The sequence below is a fragment of the Geotrypetes seraphini genome, chromosome 16, assembly GCF_902459505.1.
Source record: "Geotrypetes seraphini chromosome 16, aGeoSer1.1, whole genome shotgun sequence".
Taxonomy (NCBI): domain Eukaryota; kingdom Metazoa; phylum Chordata; class Amphibia; order Gymnophiona; family Dermophiidae; genus Geotrypetes; species Geotrypetes seraphini.
Genome location: NC_047099.1, coordinates 11,454,308 through 11,472,403, shown reverse-complemented (window position 1 = coordinate 11,472,403; position 18,096 = coordinate 11,454,308). Strand labels below are relative to the sequence as shown.

General features: G+C 42.5%; 1 protein-coding gene across 1 annotated transcript in view; it reads left to right on the top strand.

The window, feature by feature from the left end:
* The window catches only part of ARHGEF40 (Rho guanine nucleotide exchange factor 40), a 68,882-nt gene that overhangs the window by 13,475 nt on the left and 37,311 nt on the right, over nucleotides 1-18,096 (top strand). The window contains exons 5-12 of the mRNA XM_033924211.1: nucleotides 7,116-7,242; nucleotides 7,493-7,592; nucleotides 8,239-8,334; nucleotides 8,474-8,590; nucleotides 9,754-9,852; nucleotides 10,164-10,291; nucleotides 11,968-12,106; nucleotides 15,767-15,895. Coding sequence (XP_033780102.1) covers nucleotides 7,116-7,242; nucleotides 7,493-7,592; nucleotides 8,239-8,334; nucleotides 8,474-8,590; nucleotides 9,754-9,852; nucleotides 10,164-10,291; nucleotides 11,968-12,106; nucleotides 15,767-15,895 — 935 coding nt within the window. The remainder of the gene's footprint in view (nucleotides 1-7,115; nucleotides 7,243-7,492; nucleotides 7,593-8,238; nucleotides 8,335-8,473; nucleotides 8,591-9,753; nucleotides 9,853-10,163; nucleotides 10,292-11,967; nucleotides 12,107-15,766; nucleotides 15,896-18,096) is intronic.

Below are 18,096 nucleotides of genomic sequence, written 5' to 3'. Positions count from 1 at the left end.
TAACATGAAGAAAGACCTGATGAAGCTTGAAGAATGGTCTGAAATTTGGTAGCTAAAATTTAATGCTAAGAAATGCAAAGTCATGCATTTGGGCTGCAAAAACCCGAGGGAAAGGTACAGTTTAGGGGGTAAAGAACTTATGTGCACGACAGAAGAGCGGGACTTAGGTGTGATTGTATGTGATGATCTTAAGGTGGCCAAACAGGTTGAAAAAGCGACAGCGAAAGCTAGATGGATGCTAGGTTACATAGGGAGAGGTATGGGCAATAAGAAAAAGGAGGTATTGATGCCTCTGTATAAGATTCTGGTGAGATCTCCTTTAGAATATTGTGTACAATTCTGGAGGTCGCACCTTCAAAAAGATATGAAAAGGATGGAGTCAGTCTAGAGGAAGACTACTAAAATGGTGTGTGGTCTTCATGATAAAGCGTATGGGGACAGACTTAAAGACCTCAATCTGTATACTTTGGAGGAAAGGCGGGAGAGGAGAGATATTATGATAGAGACGTTTAAATACCTACGTAATGTAAATGCGCATGAGTCGCGTCTCTTTCATTTAAAAGGAAACTCTGCAATGAGAGGGCATAGGATGAAGTTAAGAGGTGATAAACTCCGGAGTAATTTGAGGAAATCCGTACTTTTTTACGGAAAGGGTGGTAGATGCATGGAATAGTCTTCCGAAAGAGGTGATGGAAACAGAGACTGTGTCTGAATTCAGGAGGGCCTGGGATAGGCGTGTGGGAATCTCTCAGAGAGAGAAAGAGATAATGGTTACTGTGGATGGGCGGACTAGATGGGCCATTTGGCCTTTATCTGCCGTCATGTTTCTAAAAATTTGGGGGGCATCGGATAAAGGGTACATTCACTTTATACTGAAGGGTAGAGAAGGGAGAAAGGGTGTGTTCACAAAATTTGGAGGCAGCGCATCAGGGTATATGCTCAATACACCGGGGAAGAGGAGTGAGGTTTACAAAGGTACATTCATACTAGGCAGGGGACTTTAGAAGAATCTTTGGAGGCATTAAGGGATGAATTTACAAGGATTGGGTGCACTTGATTAGATAATATTCGTCATATATTCGAGTCAGTGCATATAGAGATGCATTCACATTGAATTGGAGGCAATAGTTGGGATACATTTGGCATATACTCAAGGTAAGGATTCATGATGACAGCGATAAATTCACAGCTAGACTGGAGAAATGGGGTTGATGAGATCTTGGGGTTTTGGAAAGGTATCTGATGTGGACTGAACCCTGTCATTAGCAATGAGTCTTAAGTGATTGATTTCAGTTGCATACCGGTAGAGTCTGGTCTTTAGGGTTTCAAGGCGGGTATGCACTGGTTAAAGAACAATATGGTTTCAGTTGTATACCGTTATAGCCTGGCCTTTACGTTTTCAAGGCGGGTATGTGTTGGTTTGAGAGCAATATGGTTTTTACTGTTTTCTGGAAGGGTAGTAGGTTATCTATGACTTGAATGTCCGGGGGAAGCTGGTTCCACAGTTTAGTCATGCTATGAGAGAAGGAACGTTTACGGGCGGTTTCAAGTTGGAGCTGATGAGCCAGTGGGACGCATAGTCTGCGTTCCAGTTGTAATCTGAGTGGTCTGGTCGGGTGATAGATGGGGAGTTTTTCAGCTATATATTGGGCAGCCATGTTGTGGAAGCACTTAAAGGCAATGGTCAATTGTGTAAAAATGGCCCGGTTTCCTATGGGTAGCCAGTATACTTCCTTCAGAGCCGGGGTAATAGGATTGAATGGACCAAGGTTTTTCACCAGCCTGACTGTGGCGTTTTGGACTCTTTGTAGTCGATGTTGTTCCTTAGTAGGGCGGCCAATGTACAAGCTACTACAAGCACAAATGCGTATAGCACTAGGGTGAGCATGGTTCAATCAGCAGTACACTAAGGAGTCCCTTTATTAAGGCGCTAGTGCATCTTAGCGCATGCTAAAAATTAGCACGCTCTAAATGCTAATGCATGCTAACGTGCCCATTATATCCTATGGACGCGCTTGCATTTAGCGCGCCTTAGTAAAAGGACCCCCTAAGTGTAAGGTTTCACATTCTCAGAGCCTTGTTCCTTCTTCCAAGTTTTAAGTTTCAAGGTACAAGTTTTATTCAAATTTGATATAGTCGCCTGTGAAAATATTTCTAGGCGAAATACAAAATGTTAAAAGACATAGACATAATGCCAAGCCAACTAGACATACTGGAACATGGAGGAACTACATTTGTTATAGAATAGTTGAACAAGTAAGGTAAGAACATAATGTAATGGAAAAAGTGAGGAGAATTTTAATTAGAAAGAGGTGGTTAAAAAAAAAAATTAAAACTTTAAATAAGATTTTAAAAATCTGTAATGTGAAGACATCTTTAAACAAGTGGATTTTCAGCTTCCCTTTAAAACGGCCAAGTAATTTTTCCTCCCTTAATTCTAGGGGCAGGGCATTCCACAGTTGAGGAGCGTTGACGGAGAAAATTTCCAAGCATCTTGTCCCGATTGTTTTAAAAGAGGGAGCGCTTAATAATAATAATTTTATTTCTTGTATACCGCCCTGCCATTAGTTCTAAGCGGTTCACAGCAATAGATAAATACAATCGTATACACATTTCTATGGGCAGAATTATACATCATGGTTAAAATACAACTTAAACATATAAGTATTAATATCTCGATTAAAATACAACCTAATTGTAAAGAAAAATTTACAAACAAGGCATGATAAAATCATTCAAAAGCTTGAAGATCAACATTCTTGATTATCAAACAGATGAGTTTTTAATAATCTCCTAAATATAGGATAAGAACAAGCCTGAGCAATCAGCAGGCTTATCCAGGAATCCGCTTTCCCCGCCTGATATTCTAAAGTCCTATCAAAGAATGTTTTCTAGCGACAACCCCTAGGGGTGGGGAAAATAAACATGCCCGAATTCCTGGTATGCTTTTTTGAATTAAACAATTTCAGATATGATACCAAATAAGAGGGTAGTAGTCCAAAACAAACCCACCCGAATTTAAAAAAATACTCTGGCCCCAAACGGCAGTCAGTGTAGTTTGGCATAAAAAGGACTTACATGACCAAAAATTAAGCGAACGGGCAGTATTTTGAACCAATCAAAGTCTTAATATAAGCTTTTTTGGGAGTCCTAGATAAACTATATTGCAGTAATCTAAAGTGGACAATACTGTGCTCTGAACTAGTAACCGAAAGGAATCCATGTCAAAATGCTTCTTAATAGTCCTTAATTTCCACAATAGTGCATAACTTTTTTTGATTAAAAGATCTCTATGTTTTCTAAAAGTTAGACTACGATCCAATATTATACCCAAAATCTTCAAACTTGACACTATCTCAAAATTTTGACCATTGATTTTGATTGTTGATTCCTGAATTTTATCGTCTGGGCTAGCTAAAAAGATCTTTGCTTTTCCAGCATTAAGTTTTAACCTAAACTGCATCATCCATGATTCTACCTTTTCCAAAACATTGGATATCTGAGTAATTAGTTCATTTGAGTTGGGCTTACAAGGCAACAGAATAGTAATATCATCTGCATATTTGTAAAATATGAAGCAAATAGGCCACTAAATATATATTAAACAGCATTGGGGATACGGAAGAACCCTGCGGAACTCCACATGAGTTCTTCCATGCAAGAGAGTATTTATCTTCAGAAAACACTTCATAAGATCTATATTTCAAAAACCCACTAAGCCAATTTTTTTACATTGCCCCTGATCCCAATAGAATCCATGCAGCTTAACAATAGGTCATGATCCACCAAATCGAAAGCACTGCTCAGGTCCAGCTGTAAGATCAGGGCACTAGTACCAGTGCTAAACAGAATTGTAATCTGATTCAGAAGTGATGCTATTACTGTTTCTGTACTATATCCTGGTCGGAACCCTGATTGGTGATCATGCAGGGATCCTAAAATTTATTGATCCCATTCCTCCCACCTTCTATTTCCTCCTGGGACTTGTAATTCTGCTCTCCCTGCAGTAGGCCAACCCCTAGACAGGATCAATCTGTTTGGTTGACCTGGGCCGAGGTGTCAACCCTAGACCTAGTCCGGTTGTCAGAACCTCACAGATCCCCCATGGGTTCTAGGATATCCACAATGAATTTGTACCATAGACGTTGGAACAGGGGAAGTCACAGGGGCCATGGCCTCCCCAAAGATTGGTGTTCTCACGTGGTGCCTGCCCTCCCACCCACTTCCTGGTGTTCTAATTTTAAATCTTCGGGCAGCTTCGCATCAATGCCGGAGCACTTCATTCTACTTCCGGGGCAGGCTTGCTCGCTGACGCTGCCTGAAGACTTACAATTACAGCGCCGGGAGGAGGTGGGTGGGGAGTCGGGAGCTGGGGAGAGGCTGCGCCCAATGCCGTAGGGCTCCACCGGGACTAGGGCGGAACTCCTGGATCCCCCCCAAACCATGTAGCGTTCCGACGTCTCTGATTTGTACTGTATATGTTGGGCATCTTGTGAATGAAAGCATAAGGTTTTGGGGTACCCAGGGCAGATTTGGAAAGTACATAAGCTTTGCTTAGACTAAAAGTCCTTCAAGCCCAGAATCTTGTTCCCAAAAGTGGCCAGTTCAGGTCACAAATACCTGGCAAGATTCTAGAAGAGTAAAACAGATTTTACGCTGCTTATTCCAGCAATAAGCAGTGGATTCCCCCCAGTCCATCTTAATAATGGCTTATGGACTTTTCTTTTAGGAAATTGTCCAAACCTTTTTAAAACCTAAGCTAACTGCTTTCACAACATTCCCTGGCAACAAATTCCAGAGATAAATTACATGTGGAGGGAAGAAATATTTTCTCTGGGTTTTTTTTTTTTTTAATGTACTACTTAGTAGCTTCATTGCATTCCCCCTAGTCCTAGTATTTTTGGAAAGAGTAAACAAGCAATTCACGTCAACCTTTTCCACTTCACTTAGTATTTTATAGACATCTATCATACTACTACTATTAAGTATTTCTATAGTGCCAAGCCATTGTGACATCACCGATGAGGCTAGCTCTTATTGGTGGAATGAGGCTTTATGACATCACAACCTCAGCTCTACTTCCCAAAGACTGAAACTCTTCACACTACTACTATGAATTATTTCTATAGCACTACCAGATGTACACAGCACTGTACAGAATCACAAAGAAGACAGTCCCTGCTTGAAAGAGCTTACAATCTGAACAGACAAGACAGACAAACAGGATGTCATAGATACAGTTAAAGGAAACGGTTAATCTGCTGGCTGGCTTGGTGGCCAGCGGAGAGTAGGATTATGGATTGAAGGCTAAATCAAAAAGATGAGTTTTCAGTCTGCTTTTAAACAAAGGAAGGGAAGGGGCTTGGCGTACACAAGCTGAAGAGCTCTAGCTTCTTTAGCCTTTCCTCATAGGAAGCCATCCAAACACTTTTAGCATTTTCGTTACCCTTCTCTGTACCTTTTCTAATTCCACTTTATCTTTTTTGAGGGAAGAGTGTGATGCAGTGGTTAAAACTACAGCCTCAGCACCCTGAGGTGGTGGGTTCAAACCCCCACTGCTCCTTGTGACACTGGGCAAGTCACCCAATCCCACTATTGCCCCAGGTAGATTAGATTTTGAGCCCACCAGCACAGACCGTGAAAAATGCTTGAGTAGCCGAATAAATTCATGTAACCTGTTCTGAGCTTCCCTGGGAAAAGAAAATTGAATAAATAAATAGTGTGAAAAGTTTCAGCCTCTGATAACCAGAGCTGGTATTGTGACATCATAATGCCTCATTCCACCAATAAGAGCCAACCTCATCAGTGATGTCACAATGGCTTGATTGTCCTTTTACTACATTTTGATTTCTAGAGTGGTGCAGTGGTTAAAGCTACAACCTCAGCACCCTGAGGTTGTGGGTATAAACCCCATTCTGCTCCTTGTGACCCTGGGCAAGTCACTTAATCCCCCCATTGCCCCAGGTACATTAGACAAATTGTGAGCCCACCAGGACAGACAGGGAAAAATGCTTGAGTACCTGAATAAATTAATGTAAACCATTTTGAGCTCCCTAGGAGAACAATATAGAAAACTGAATACATAAATATTTGAGGATACAAAGGCTTTATAGCATTCCTTTTCAAAAATTTCCGCTACTGCACACTGAGCAAAGAGGTTCAACATATCATCAATGATGGCACCTAGATCCTTTTCCTGGGCGCTGACTCCTAACGTAGAACCTTGCATTACGTAATTAAAGTTTGGTTTCCTCTTCCCCACCTCAACGCTTTACTCATGCTAAGCCCTGACTTAGGCCCTCTTTTACTAAGGTGTGCTAACTGATTAGCGTGCGCTAAACGCTAATACGTGCATGTTAGTCTATGGACGCGTTAGCGTTTAGCGCGCGATAATCGGTTAGCGCACCTTAGTAAAAGAGGGGGTAAGTCTTGATAGTACCAGAGAAGCCCTCATAACTGTGTAAAACCCTCCATGGAGCCAGTTATTAATATTTAGAAAACATCCAGCTGTAAACTAGAAGATCTCGCCATGCTCCCTCCACAGTGGGCATCTTGTCATTCCCCTCTTGCTTGCCCGTCTTGATTCTACATCCCAGAATGCTCTCTTCTTCACAGGCTCTCCTATGGAATTCTTTTCCTGGGTCACTTTTCCCATGTTCAAGGCATTGCTTAAAATTCACCTTTTTCAATTAGCATTTGGTGATCAGGCTCAAACTGAATTTGTAGCTCATGTTGACTGTGTAACCAGAGTTGGCTCACGAGGTTGTGGTGCCCTGAGCCAAATTTGTGAAAGCCAAGGAATAGGCTCTCACCATTGTAGAGGGTGAGCCAACGAGGCAGGCTTTTAGTATCCTTAACCAATGCTTCACCTAGCTCATTCCTTAAGCCGGCCCTGTGTGTAACATCACATCTTGCCCTCCTGTGGGAAGGAAGAATTCTGACTGACTGATACAGGCAGCCCCAGAATGTAGCCCTTCTGCCACAAGTGACTGAAGGACAGTGCAAGAGGCCACAGGATAGTTAGAGGATATTCCTGGGGCATCCAGACAGCACTTGTCTGAAGAGGAAGAGGGTTGCCAATAACAGGGGCTGTTTTTCTCTTCCTGGCTGCGCAGGGGGCGTGGACCGCAGTGGCTCTGCTCTGCTGACTGTGAACCCATGGGCACTGGAGTCTTGGAGGGATGCCTCATACAGTGCCAGGGACCTCATCGGTACGCTTGTACATCTACACTCTCTCCTCAGGTATGTGGTGTGAATTCTCCCCCCCCCCCCCCCATGCAGTAAATAAACATTGTGTTCCCAAGGGAAGATTTTATATGTAACACATCCCTACCTTGTTTGCTATTTCCATTCTGCAGTAACTAAATTAAAACATGGCATGGGAACTAGTAAAAAGAACTTATCCGAACTGGGAGTTTCAGAGCAGAGAGACAAACACAGAAGGCAGCGACCAAAGACCTCCCCAAAGTTAACCCTTTCTCTTTTTCTGCAGGAAAGAAGTTCAGGAATTGGGGATGACTCTAATTTTGGATTTACGATCTAGCTCTTCGCCACCCCCTGCTGTTGTCTTTCAAGCACTTAAAGAGTTTCAGGTGGACGACTCGATCCAATAATTAAATATTACTTATCCTGTCTCTATTAGAGAGTTGCACGGGGACAGAAATCCCACCCATCCCCACCCGTCCCCGCCAGGATCCTCTCCGTCCCCACCCATCCCCGTCAGGATCCTCTCCTTCCCCACCCATCCCCGCAAGGAATTACCTCCATCCCCATAAAAAACAGCAATTACTTCTCACAGGATCATCAATTCCACAGTTTCTTTTGTGTTTGTGCTGCTGTTTTCCTTGTGGAATCTCTTTGGTGGAACCCTTTTTTTGTTTTCTGTTCAGGTAATTAACTTATAAACCCCCTCTTTTACTAAGGCTGACGGGTCCATTATATTATATGGACGAACCCTGCTTCCAAAGCCTTCCATCCCCGTGAGAGTCCCGTTGACTAGAGGGGGGTCCCCGTGGGAGTCCTGTGGGTTAGGGGAGGATTCCTGCGGGACCCCCACGGGACCCGCGGGATTCCCGCGATCCCCATTCCCGTGCAGACCTCTAGTCTCTATATCTTTTCTTCAGTTTTTGCTCTTCTCTTACTCCTGGCTCCTGGCTTTCCAGGTCTCAGATAAGGTGGGTTTAAACCCCTCACTGTGGGGAGATTTATCTTGTTAACTGCACTCTTTACCTCTTGTAGGAAATGTCTCCTCAGTTTCTAAGCTCCATTCTTATCCTGATGGAAACCACAGAGACAGATGCTACACCTTTTCCAGAGGGACTAAGCACACTGCAGGTATATGAGAGAGGGACAGATACATTAGCTGGGGGGGGGGTGGACACTGAAATTGGGAGAAAAGATTATAGAATGAAGGGAGATTTGAGTTTTGAGCCCCAGAGTCATGTTTTTGGCTTCTTTCTCTGTATGTCTGCAGGGTACAGAAAGGATAAGACTGGAGGATCTCCAGAAGCATGCCAGTCTGGACCAGTTACCCCCCAGTTTCGGAGGCACCTTGGCCTACTCTCACAATGAGTGGATGCAGAATCAGCGGGTAAGAGATATCTTCTGACACTAGCCTCGCCTTACGCACATGGTGTGGCATCCTCCAATCCCAACCCTAATACAAACACAGCCCCTAACCTTGAGCCCTGCCCACACGACCCCCCTCCCCACAATTGCATCTCATATACACACACAGACCCCCACCCCCTCCCCAATCCCACCATATACACACACAGAGACTTTAACCAGAGCTGGTGCAGAGGTGGTGGGTGCCCTAAGCCAGTGTTTCTCAACTCAGTCCAGGAGTACCCCCTTGCCAGTCAGGTTCTCAGGATATCCACATTGAATCTGCATAAACTTGATTTGTATACACTGCCTCCATTATATGCAAATTTCTTTCATGCATATTCATTGTGGATATCTTGAAAACCTGACTGGCAAGGGGGTACTCCAGGACCGAGTTGAGAAACATTGCCCTAGGCAAATCTTTAGCATTACAGGCCCCTTCCTCCCTAAGATTTTGGTAAATAAACTCAACAATCATGATAATCATACAAACCTCCTATAAAAATACAGGTTAAAGTACACTGATGGCTCTCAGGAGCTACTGTTTTCCTGCGGTTTAGCTGCTCTTTCTCTGTGGACAGCAGGATAGTCAGCCACATAACCATATCCACATAAGAGCCTTAAAGGGCCTAGTCCGCTAGGGATACAGGACCCAACACGGTCTGCGTTTCAACAAAAAGTCTTCTTCAGGGGTCCCTGGGGGTCCTATAAAGGTGAGTACGTGGGAAACAATTGTGTGGTGAACCGGAAGTGAGCAAGCAGTGTCTCACTTCCGGTTCACCACACAATTGTTTCCCACGTACTCACCTTTATAGGACCCCCAGGGACCCCTGAAGAAGACTTTTTGTCGAAACGCGGACCGTGTTGGGTTCTGTATCCCTAGCGGACTAGGTCCTTTAAGGCTCTTATGTGGATGATTTACTTTTATGTGGATGATTTTAGTGTACCTTTGGAACTTTGATACTTTCAAATAAAATCCATTTGGGAACATCGTCACTCCACAGAGTTTTTTTGGTTTTCTCTGGATTTTCTTCTTTGTGGATATTTTGGGGTCAATTCCTTTTGTTTTTTGTCCTAGGAGAAATACAGTATACATAGACATACAGTTGTATAGATGTCTCACTCTCCCTTATCTCTCTGTCTCAGACCTTGGACTCCCTTTCCCAGCTCTGCCTGGAAGTCCTGCGCTCCCTTATAGAGGTCATTGATGACATGGAGGCCAGCAGCTACCCAGAGGCCAGTGAGGTGAGAATGGAGGGGGTGAGGGTGTTGGAGATGGGGGTCTGAGATGTTTGTAAATGTGACAGCCAGGCACTTTAAGAATTTGATAGGTGCACAGATAAAGTTCCCCTTTATCTCTAGTTCAGACATCAGGACATGAAATTTTCAAGCTAAGTGTGAAGTTGATGATGAAAGTTTATAGAATTAGGAGGTCAATATACAGCCATGGAAAAATCTTTGGTGGTCCAGGGAAGAGTGGGAGGCTGAATGGCTGACTTTGGGTCTCTGATACATTTGCCAGTCCCTAGATTATAGTCTCTTCATTCTCTTTCCAGGACATCCCATCTCTGATAGCCCAGCAACAGGAGATGATGAAGAAAGTGCTTCTGGATGGGAGACTTTCTGAGCTGCAGAGGAGTGGAGGGGCCTTGATCGCCAGGCTGCAGAAGAGCCCCAATCACAGGTAAAGGAGTGACAAGTGGAGCAGCTACTTCACCAAGAAAACTTCTCCCTGAAGGAATCAAAAAAGACTACTTAAAAGCATTACTTGATATCAGTTCAAACACCTGGCTTTTTATAGGAGCTTTATGAGTGTTTCTGTTAATGTGGACATTGTACAGGTTTTTTATTTTTATGCTTTTATTTTTTTTATGTTATAGGATTTTTTACTTTTTATAAAATGTCTGTATTATATTGTACGTCACTCAGTAATCTCTTTAGGAGAGGCAGTACATAAATAAATAACCTCCAAATGAGAATTTCAATCCCACTCTGACACCAACTCTGTAATAGAAAAAGAAAGAAAAAAAGAGAGATCCAAAGGCATAGAAACATGTTTTCAATAGGCAAAGTTTATAATATTCTTTTAGGATAATCAAGATATTTGTTTCACATACATATATCCTAAGGCATTCCACTAACAGACCTCGGCGGTGCTACTGTGTGTACAAGGTTTAAACACAAAGATTGTTAGCACCAAAATCGTCATCGGTCTAAAGATTTTTGTTATATATATTTTTTCTTTTTTTCAAATTATTTATTTTTATGTATATACTCAAAATTTTTTAGTATTTAAATACTCATCTTTTTCAGTAGTATAGCTTAGGGGTTCTTGGCCTACATAGACCTATGTTTCGCAGGAAATCAATCAAAACCTACCTCTATGACAAATTTCTCTGACTCCTCCCTGCTTTGATATTCTCTGATATACTTATTGCATATCTGACTACTCTACCAATGTAATTGACAATATTCTCTGTCTGTGTACAGTCTCTTCCTCTGTAAACCGCTCTGAACTGCTTCTGGTATTGCGGTATACAAAAATAAAATTATTATTATTATAGAAATAAATAATTTGAAAATGAAAAAAATATATATATAACAAAAATCTTTAGACCGATGACGATTTTGGTGCTAATAATCTGTGTGTTTAAACCTTGTACACACAGTAGCACCGCCGAGGTCTGTTAATGGAATGCCTTAGGATATATGTATGTGATAGAAACATGATGGCAGATAAAGGCTAAATGGCCCATCCAGTCTCTCTACTATTAATTATTTCTATAGCGCTACCAGAAGTACACAGCACTGTTCAGAGTTACAAAGAAGAAAATAGTCCCTGCTCGAAAGAGCTTACAAGGGGGTGACATGAGCGTAGTGAGGTTGTTAGAAGATCAGTCGTGCAGCAGAGTTTTGCACAGATTGCAAGAGGGAGAGGCGACACCGAGGGAGACCAGTTAGAAGTAGATTGCAGCAATCAAAGCGTGAGGTTACGAGAGCGTGAACACGGGTCTGGGTAGTGTGCTCAGAGAGGAAGGGGCAAATTTTGGTGATATTGAAGAGATAGAAGTGACAGGTCTTAGCATTGGAGGTGCGTAGAAAATGAGAGGTTGGAATCGAAGATGACACCAAGGTTGCGAGCAAAAGAGACTGGAACAATCTCTAAGAGATCCCACGTGCCTATCCCAAGCTCTCTTGAATTCAGACACAGTCTCCGTCTCCACACCTCTTCCGAGATGAAGAGAGAGACAGGGAGGCAAAGCTATGGATGTAAGGCTGCTGTTTAATTAAAGGAAAGTGTTTTATAGTGAGTCATGGATAATGTTGGTCATCCTGCCTGCTCTCTCCTTCCTCTAACAGGAACCACAATGCTGCAGCATTTGAACTCTATGAGGAGGTGGATGAGGCCATCCATCGCCTGGTCCGGCTGTCGAACCAGCGGCTCCGTGGCCTAGAGTCCCGTCTGGAGCTTCGCAGACACCAGGAGCAGCTCCAAGAAGTAAGATGGCCACCCTCTCTCTTTGCCTTTCTCTGTGTCCAAGTGATTACATTATGGCCCTCTTTTCCTCTAAAACAGAGTTCTCAGCCCTGTCCCAGGGACATACCTAGCCAGTCAGGTTTTCAGGATATACACAATGAATATGCATGAGATAAATTTGCATGCACCACCTTCATTATATGCAAATCTATCTCATGCATATTAATTGAGTGTGTACTGAGAACTGGATTGAGAATCCCTGTTAGGTCTCTGGGTCTGAAGAGAGGGAGCAAGTAATTTGGACTTTCCTGGCATCTGTTCTTAAATTTTTTCACCACACACCAATCCAGTTAACTCTGAATCTGATGAGGAGATATATAACATTAACCAAAAGCGCTCCAAAATAAAACATTGGCTTCAAGAAAACATGTTACCACTGAAATAAAAGCAAAGGAGAACCAGCATGGCTTACTAAAGAGGTGAAGGATGCCGTAAGAGAAAAGATTTTGGACTTCTCCACTCGAAGCAGGCAAGCATTGATCAAACAAATGCCCCTCTATTTTATCCCTTTTTTGTTCTCTTTCCTATACTAAGTTGTAGTTTCTCCCTCCACTTCCCTCTCGTTGAAAGTATGTCTTTCCCCCCCCCAAAAAAAATGTTTGTCTCCCCCATTTTTTATTGTTCATAGCCTTGTAATCTATGAATAAAGCGATTTTATCAAATCCCAAATAAATTTGAAACTTAAACTTGAAACCAATTGTGATGGCAGATAACAGAATTCAGTTCCTCCAGACCTAGCTAGTCTATGCCCATTCTTTTCCTCTAGCTGGTCTCCGGCTTTGCTCTCTCTCTCACCACTAGGTATCCCCTGTCCCTTGCTTTCTTGAATTCGAATACTGTTTTAAGCATCCGCATTTGGTTCTCATTTTTAGAGTTTTCAAGAGGGAGAATTTAGATCATGCTGATGCATTATGGGACCTGAAGCACTGATTTCAATGAGTAGAATCATAAAGTTTTAATTCCTTATACTACTTCGAGAGTATTACAGTCAACAGAACAACATCTATTGGTCGTTCCTTCTTTAAAAGTTATTAGTACACGACGTCATTCTATTTTCTCAGTTACGGCTCCCCAAGCTTGGAATGCCCAAGAGAGGAAAGAGTTCTAGAAAATTTAAGAGCAAACTTAAGGGCTTCCTTTTTAAAGACGCTTTCAGTGATTAACTGAATTCTTTATGTTTCTAATCTCTCCTTAAATTACAATAGATTTCTTCCCCCTTTTCCCAATGTGTTACTAACCTTAATTGTTTCTTTTATATTCAATTGTATTTCTTCCTGCAACTTTCCCATTATTTGATCTTGTATGTAAAAATAGTCTTGTTAGTCATGTTATTTTATGTTATGTATTTTATGATATTTTAATATGTTTAGTAATAATTTTGTTAGTCGTGTATGTTTCCCCTAACTTTGTAATTTTTAGCTGTATTTCGCTTAGAATTTGGAATAGGCGATTAATCAAATTTTATAATAAACTTGGAAAACTTGGGACTGTAAATCCCACACTGTTTTGGGATGTAAGTTTAAAACCAGTACTGGCCAAAAAGTCTCCCTCCTTGAACTGGGTAACTTGGCTTGGCAGCTCTGCAAGAAGCCCTTTTGCCAGTTTTGGAACCTCAGAGATAGCAAGTTATCCAGTTCCAGGCTGGAGATTTTAGAACAGTCCTGGATTTCTGACTAGCCCATTCTGATACATTATGGGACCTGCAGCACTGATTTCAATTGGCAGAATCAGGCACTACAATTCCCACATTGCTTTGGAATGTAATTTCAATACCAGAGCTGTCCTAAAATCTCCAGCCTGGAACTGGGTAACTTGGCACCTCTGGAACCCGGTAGTCCGCACCAGACATATCAGCTGTAGTAGTGAGGTCTTGCAATGACCTCTTGTGGTTAGTAGTGGTAATGCCCAAAGATAAATATAGGTGGAAGGAAGGATATGGGTGGGGTGGGGCTTCCCTGAGCTGGTTCTGCTCTCCTGAATAACCAGGCCTTTGGACACATGCATTCCTGTTTCTGTTGACTGAGCTGATATCTCGGTCTGGCTTTGATGACCTGGATGTGACTGTTCTTTGGATCATTGAACCAGGCTGACTCAAGTCTGGTTTCACCTTAATTGCAACTCCAGCATCTCCCATGAAAAGCAGGAATTATAAGTTCATGAATGGAACTGGGGTAGGGAGAGGATGAGAAGAGAATACTAAGACAGGTCAACCCCCCTCTAATGGCCAAGTGGGTATGATAGTAGGACTAGGAGGCATGTATTGAAGCTACTCTGGAATTCATTGCTGGAGAATTTGATGAAAGCAGTTAGCTTAGCAGGGTTTATAAAAGGTTTCGATAACTTCTTAAAAGAGAAGTCCATAAGCCATTGTTAAGATGGATATGGAGAAATTCATAGAAACATAGAAAAAAAGCAGCAGAAAAGGGCTATAGCCCATCAAGTCTGCCCATTCCAAGTATCCCCTCCCCTGAATTTACTCCCTTAAAGATCCCACGTGAGTATCCCATTTTCTCTTAAAATCCGTCACGCTGCTGGCCTTTATCACCTGGAGTGGGAGTCTGTTCCAATGATCCACTACTCTTTCGGTGAAGAAGTACTTCCTGGAGTCGCCATGAAACTTCCCTCCCCTGATCTTCAGCGGATGCCCTCTGGTGGTCGAGGGTCCCATGAGCCAGAAGATTTCATCTTCTGACTCGATGCGTCCCGTGATGTACTTATATGTTTCAATCATATCTCCCTGTTCTCTTCTTTCCTCAAGTGAGTACAGCCGCAATTTTTTAAATCTTTCTTCATATGTGAGATCCTTGAGCCCCAAGACCATCCTGGTGGCCGTTCGCTGAACCGACTCGATCCTCAGCACGTCCTTTCGGTAGTGTGGTCTCCAAAACTGAACACAGTATAAAATATGTTTTACTCTTTGGGACCTTGCCAGGTACATGTGATCTGGGTTGGCCACTGTTGGAAGCAGGATACCGGGCTTGACGGACCTGCAGTTTGTCCTGTTATGGCAGCTCTTAAGTTCTTATGTTCTTTTATTGATACTTATCTGGACATCCTGTCTTTATGATTTATTAAAGACTTGCTTTACGATTGTTCCCAAGTGGATGATTTCTAATTGTTTAAAACTGAATACCAAAAAAGACTAAACTGCAATGAGTAAGAGGCCAAAATAAGCAAATCTTGTAACTGGCTTCTAGCACTGATGAGATAATGTCTGCTGGTTCAACCAATAAGAGATGTCGTTACTGACATGTACTACTGTTATTTTACTAGGAAGTTGCTACTATTTGGGTTTCTGCCAGGTACTTGTAATCTGGATTGGCCATTAGGGAAAGAGGATACTGGGCTAGACGGACCACTAATTACTAATTATAGAACATTCGAGCCATTGTGACATCTCTGATGAGGTTGGCTCTTAGACGTTATGACATCGGTGTCAGCTCTGGAATGTTGCTACTATTTGGGTTTCTGCCAGGTTCTTGTGACCTGGATTGGCCATTGTGGAAAAGGATCCTGGGCTAGATAGATCCTGACCCAGTATGGCTATTTTTATGTAATTTTATTCCCTCCCCCTCCACCAAGAAACAACATTTTTTTCTAAGTGTGCTTTAATTCCAACAGATTCTGGTCTGGATTTCTGACAAAGGGGAGCGCCGGCTTGCGGGTGCAGGAGTCCAGGATGTGGAAGAACCCATGAAGGCTCTACGTCAAGCCCTGGAGGATTTTCGGAACTTTCGCACCCTCGCCAAGGTAGGTAGGAAGTGAAGGGAGAGGCACCCAACAAGAAATGCACACTCTTACTAAACCAAGTCTTTTTTAGGCAGGTTACATCTCCTAACACAGTGCACTGCAAACTGTGCCTCCTGAGATTTCAGGTGTGCCGTGAGATGCCAGGGAGGAGGAGAGGTGCCGGCTGACTGCCTACAAGACATGCCTTTCACAACGAGAGGCACATCGTGTTGGAAATCAGCCAGCGCCAACACCTTTCCTTGTGTCTTCCCTTCCGGCACCGCCTCACTGCTGTAACCTCACGCAAGCGTTTTCCTGTATCTGTACGCAATTGTGAGGTGGAGTGGAGAGGACAATCGCGTACAGACGCAGGAAAGCGCTTGCGTGAGGTGACAGCAGTGAGGCAGGCAACGTTCCAGAACGTAAGGTAACCATTGGAGGCAGTGCAGCTTGTGCGTGTGTACGTAATCTCATGAGCTCTCGTGAAATTCCTGGCGGTGACTGCTTGATGTAAGTTGGCAGTTGTGTTGTGGAGAAGGTGAGAGCTGAAGGCGGACGCGACCACCGAACACTTAAGGCACAAGTGGAATATTGATTTTCCCCTCTACAAAAAAGCCTAGAGGACTACACCAAAATCTTGTCTCTTGCAGTTGATACTTTAGAATCTAAATCACAATTTTGCATGAGGTAAAACTCACTATAGTTTATAAATCTTTCCTTAATTGCTTCTGATAATTTCATTTATACACAACTGAAAGCAGTGCAACATGCAGAAAGTGAAAAACTATCTAAACTTCACTTTCTGCATGTTGCACTGCTTTCAGCTGTGTATAGCTGAAATTATCAAAAGCACTTAAGGAAAGATTTATAAACCATAACGAGTTTTACCACATGCAAAGTTGTCATTTCTTTAATAAAACATTAATTATTTTTTCGACGGCCCTCCAAGTACCTACAAATCCAAAACGTGGCCCTGCAAAGGGTTGGAGTTTGAGACCGCTGCACTATAACCTCTCCCAACCCTGAATTGTCCTGTCTAAATTAGATTGTAAGCTCTTCTGAGTAGGGGCTGTCTATTGTGTGTTAGAAAGTACAGCGCTGTCTGGAACACCATACAATCTATTACTAACTGCTCAGAAGAAATCTCTATAGACATTGTAATCCTTCGCTCTCAACACCCATGTTTCACACAATCAAATTGTCCACCTAAACTCATTGATACCATGTTGGTGACTGCTCTCATGCACATTCTAAAAAATTGGAAATCACCCTCGCTATTAGATTATACCTTTTGGTGGAACTCTCTGAGTATGTATCATAGATTTGAATCCTATGCATATGAGAAGAGAGTTACATTCCGAACCTGCATGAACTTGAAATACAACAAATCTCCATGGTCATTCTTAGACTCCTATGTACGCTCATCTTCTTAGACACTCCTGTTATCCTTTTCTTCTCCTCTCTTCTCTCTTTCATTCTTCTTTCCTTTTTCTTTACTGCTCTCTCTCATCTTTATCTTATATATCCCTTACATACATTTTTAATAACTGGAGCCTTTGCTCCTATACAGTTAAACATAGATTTATATATTTTATATACAGAAAGCTTTATTTTGTTTCTATGTACTTTAAATGATTCTTGTATCCTTTAAAATACTTAATAAAAATTATTGAACTGGAAAAAAAAAAAAAAAAAAGAAAGTACAGCGCTGCGTTTGCCTTTCAGCGCTATAGAAAGAATAAGTAGTAGTAGGTACTCAAGCATTTTTCCCTGTCTGTCCTGGTAGTGGGCTCATACTTTATCTAATAAAAGGTGTGGAGAATTTGAGCTACAAAGAACGCCTCGAAAAAATTGGGATTGTTCACCCTCCAGAAGAGAAGGCTGCGAGGGGATATGATAGAGACTTTTAAAATACTAAAAGGTTTCGACAAAATGGAGCAAGGAACTTCGTTATTCACATTGTCAATAGTGACTCGAACAAGAGGTCATGGACTAAAACTGAGGGGCGGCAGACTCAGGACTAATGTCAGGAAGTTCTGCTTCACACAGTGAGTGGTGGACGCTTGGAATGCTCTCCCGGAGGAGGTTGTGGAAGAGACCACCATTCTGGGATTCAAGGGCAAGTTGGATGCACACCTTCTTGCAAATCACATTGAGGGATACGGGTGAACAAGGTGTCCATTAGGGATCACCTAGCTTGGCCTCCGCGTGTGCGGATCACC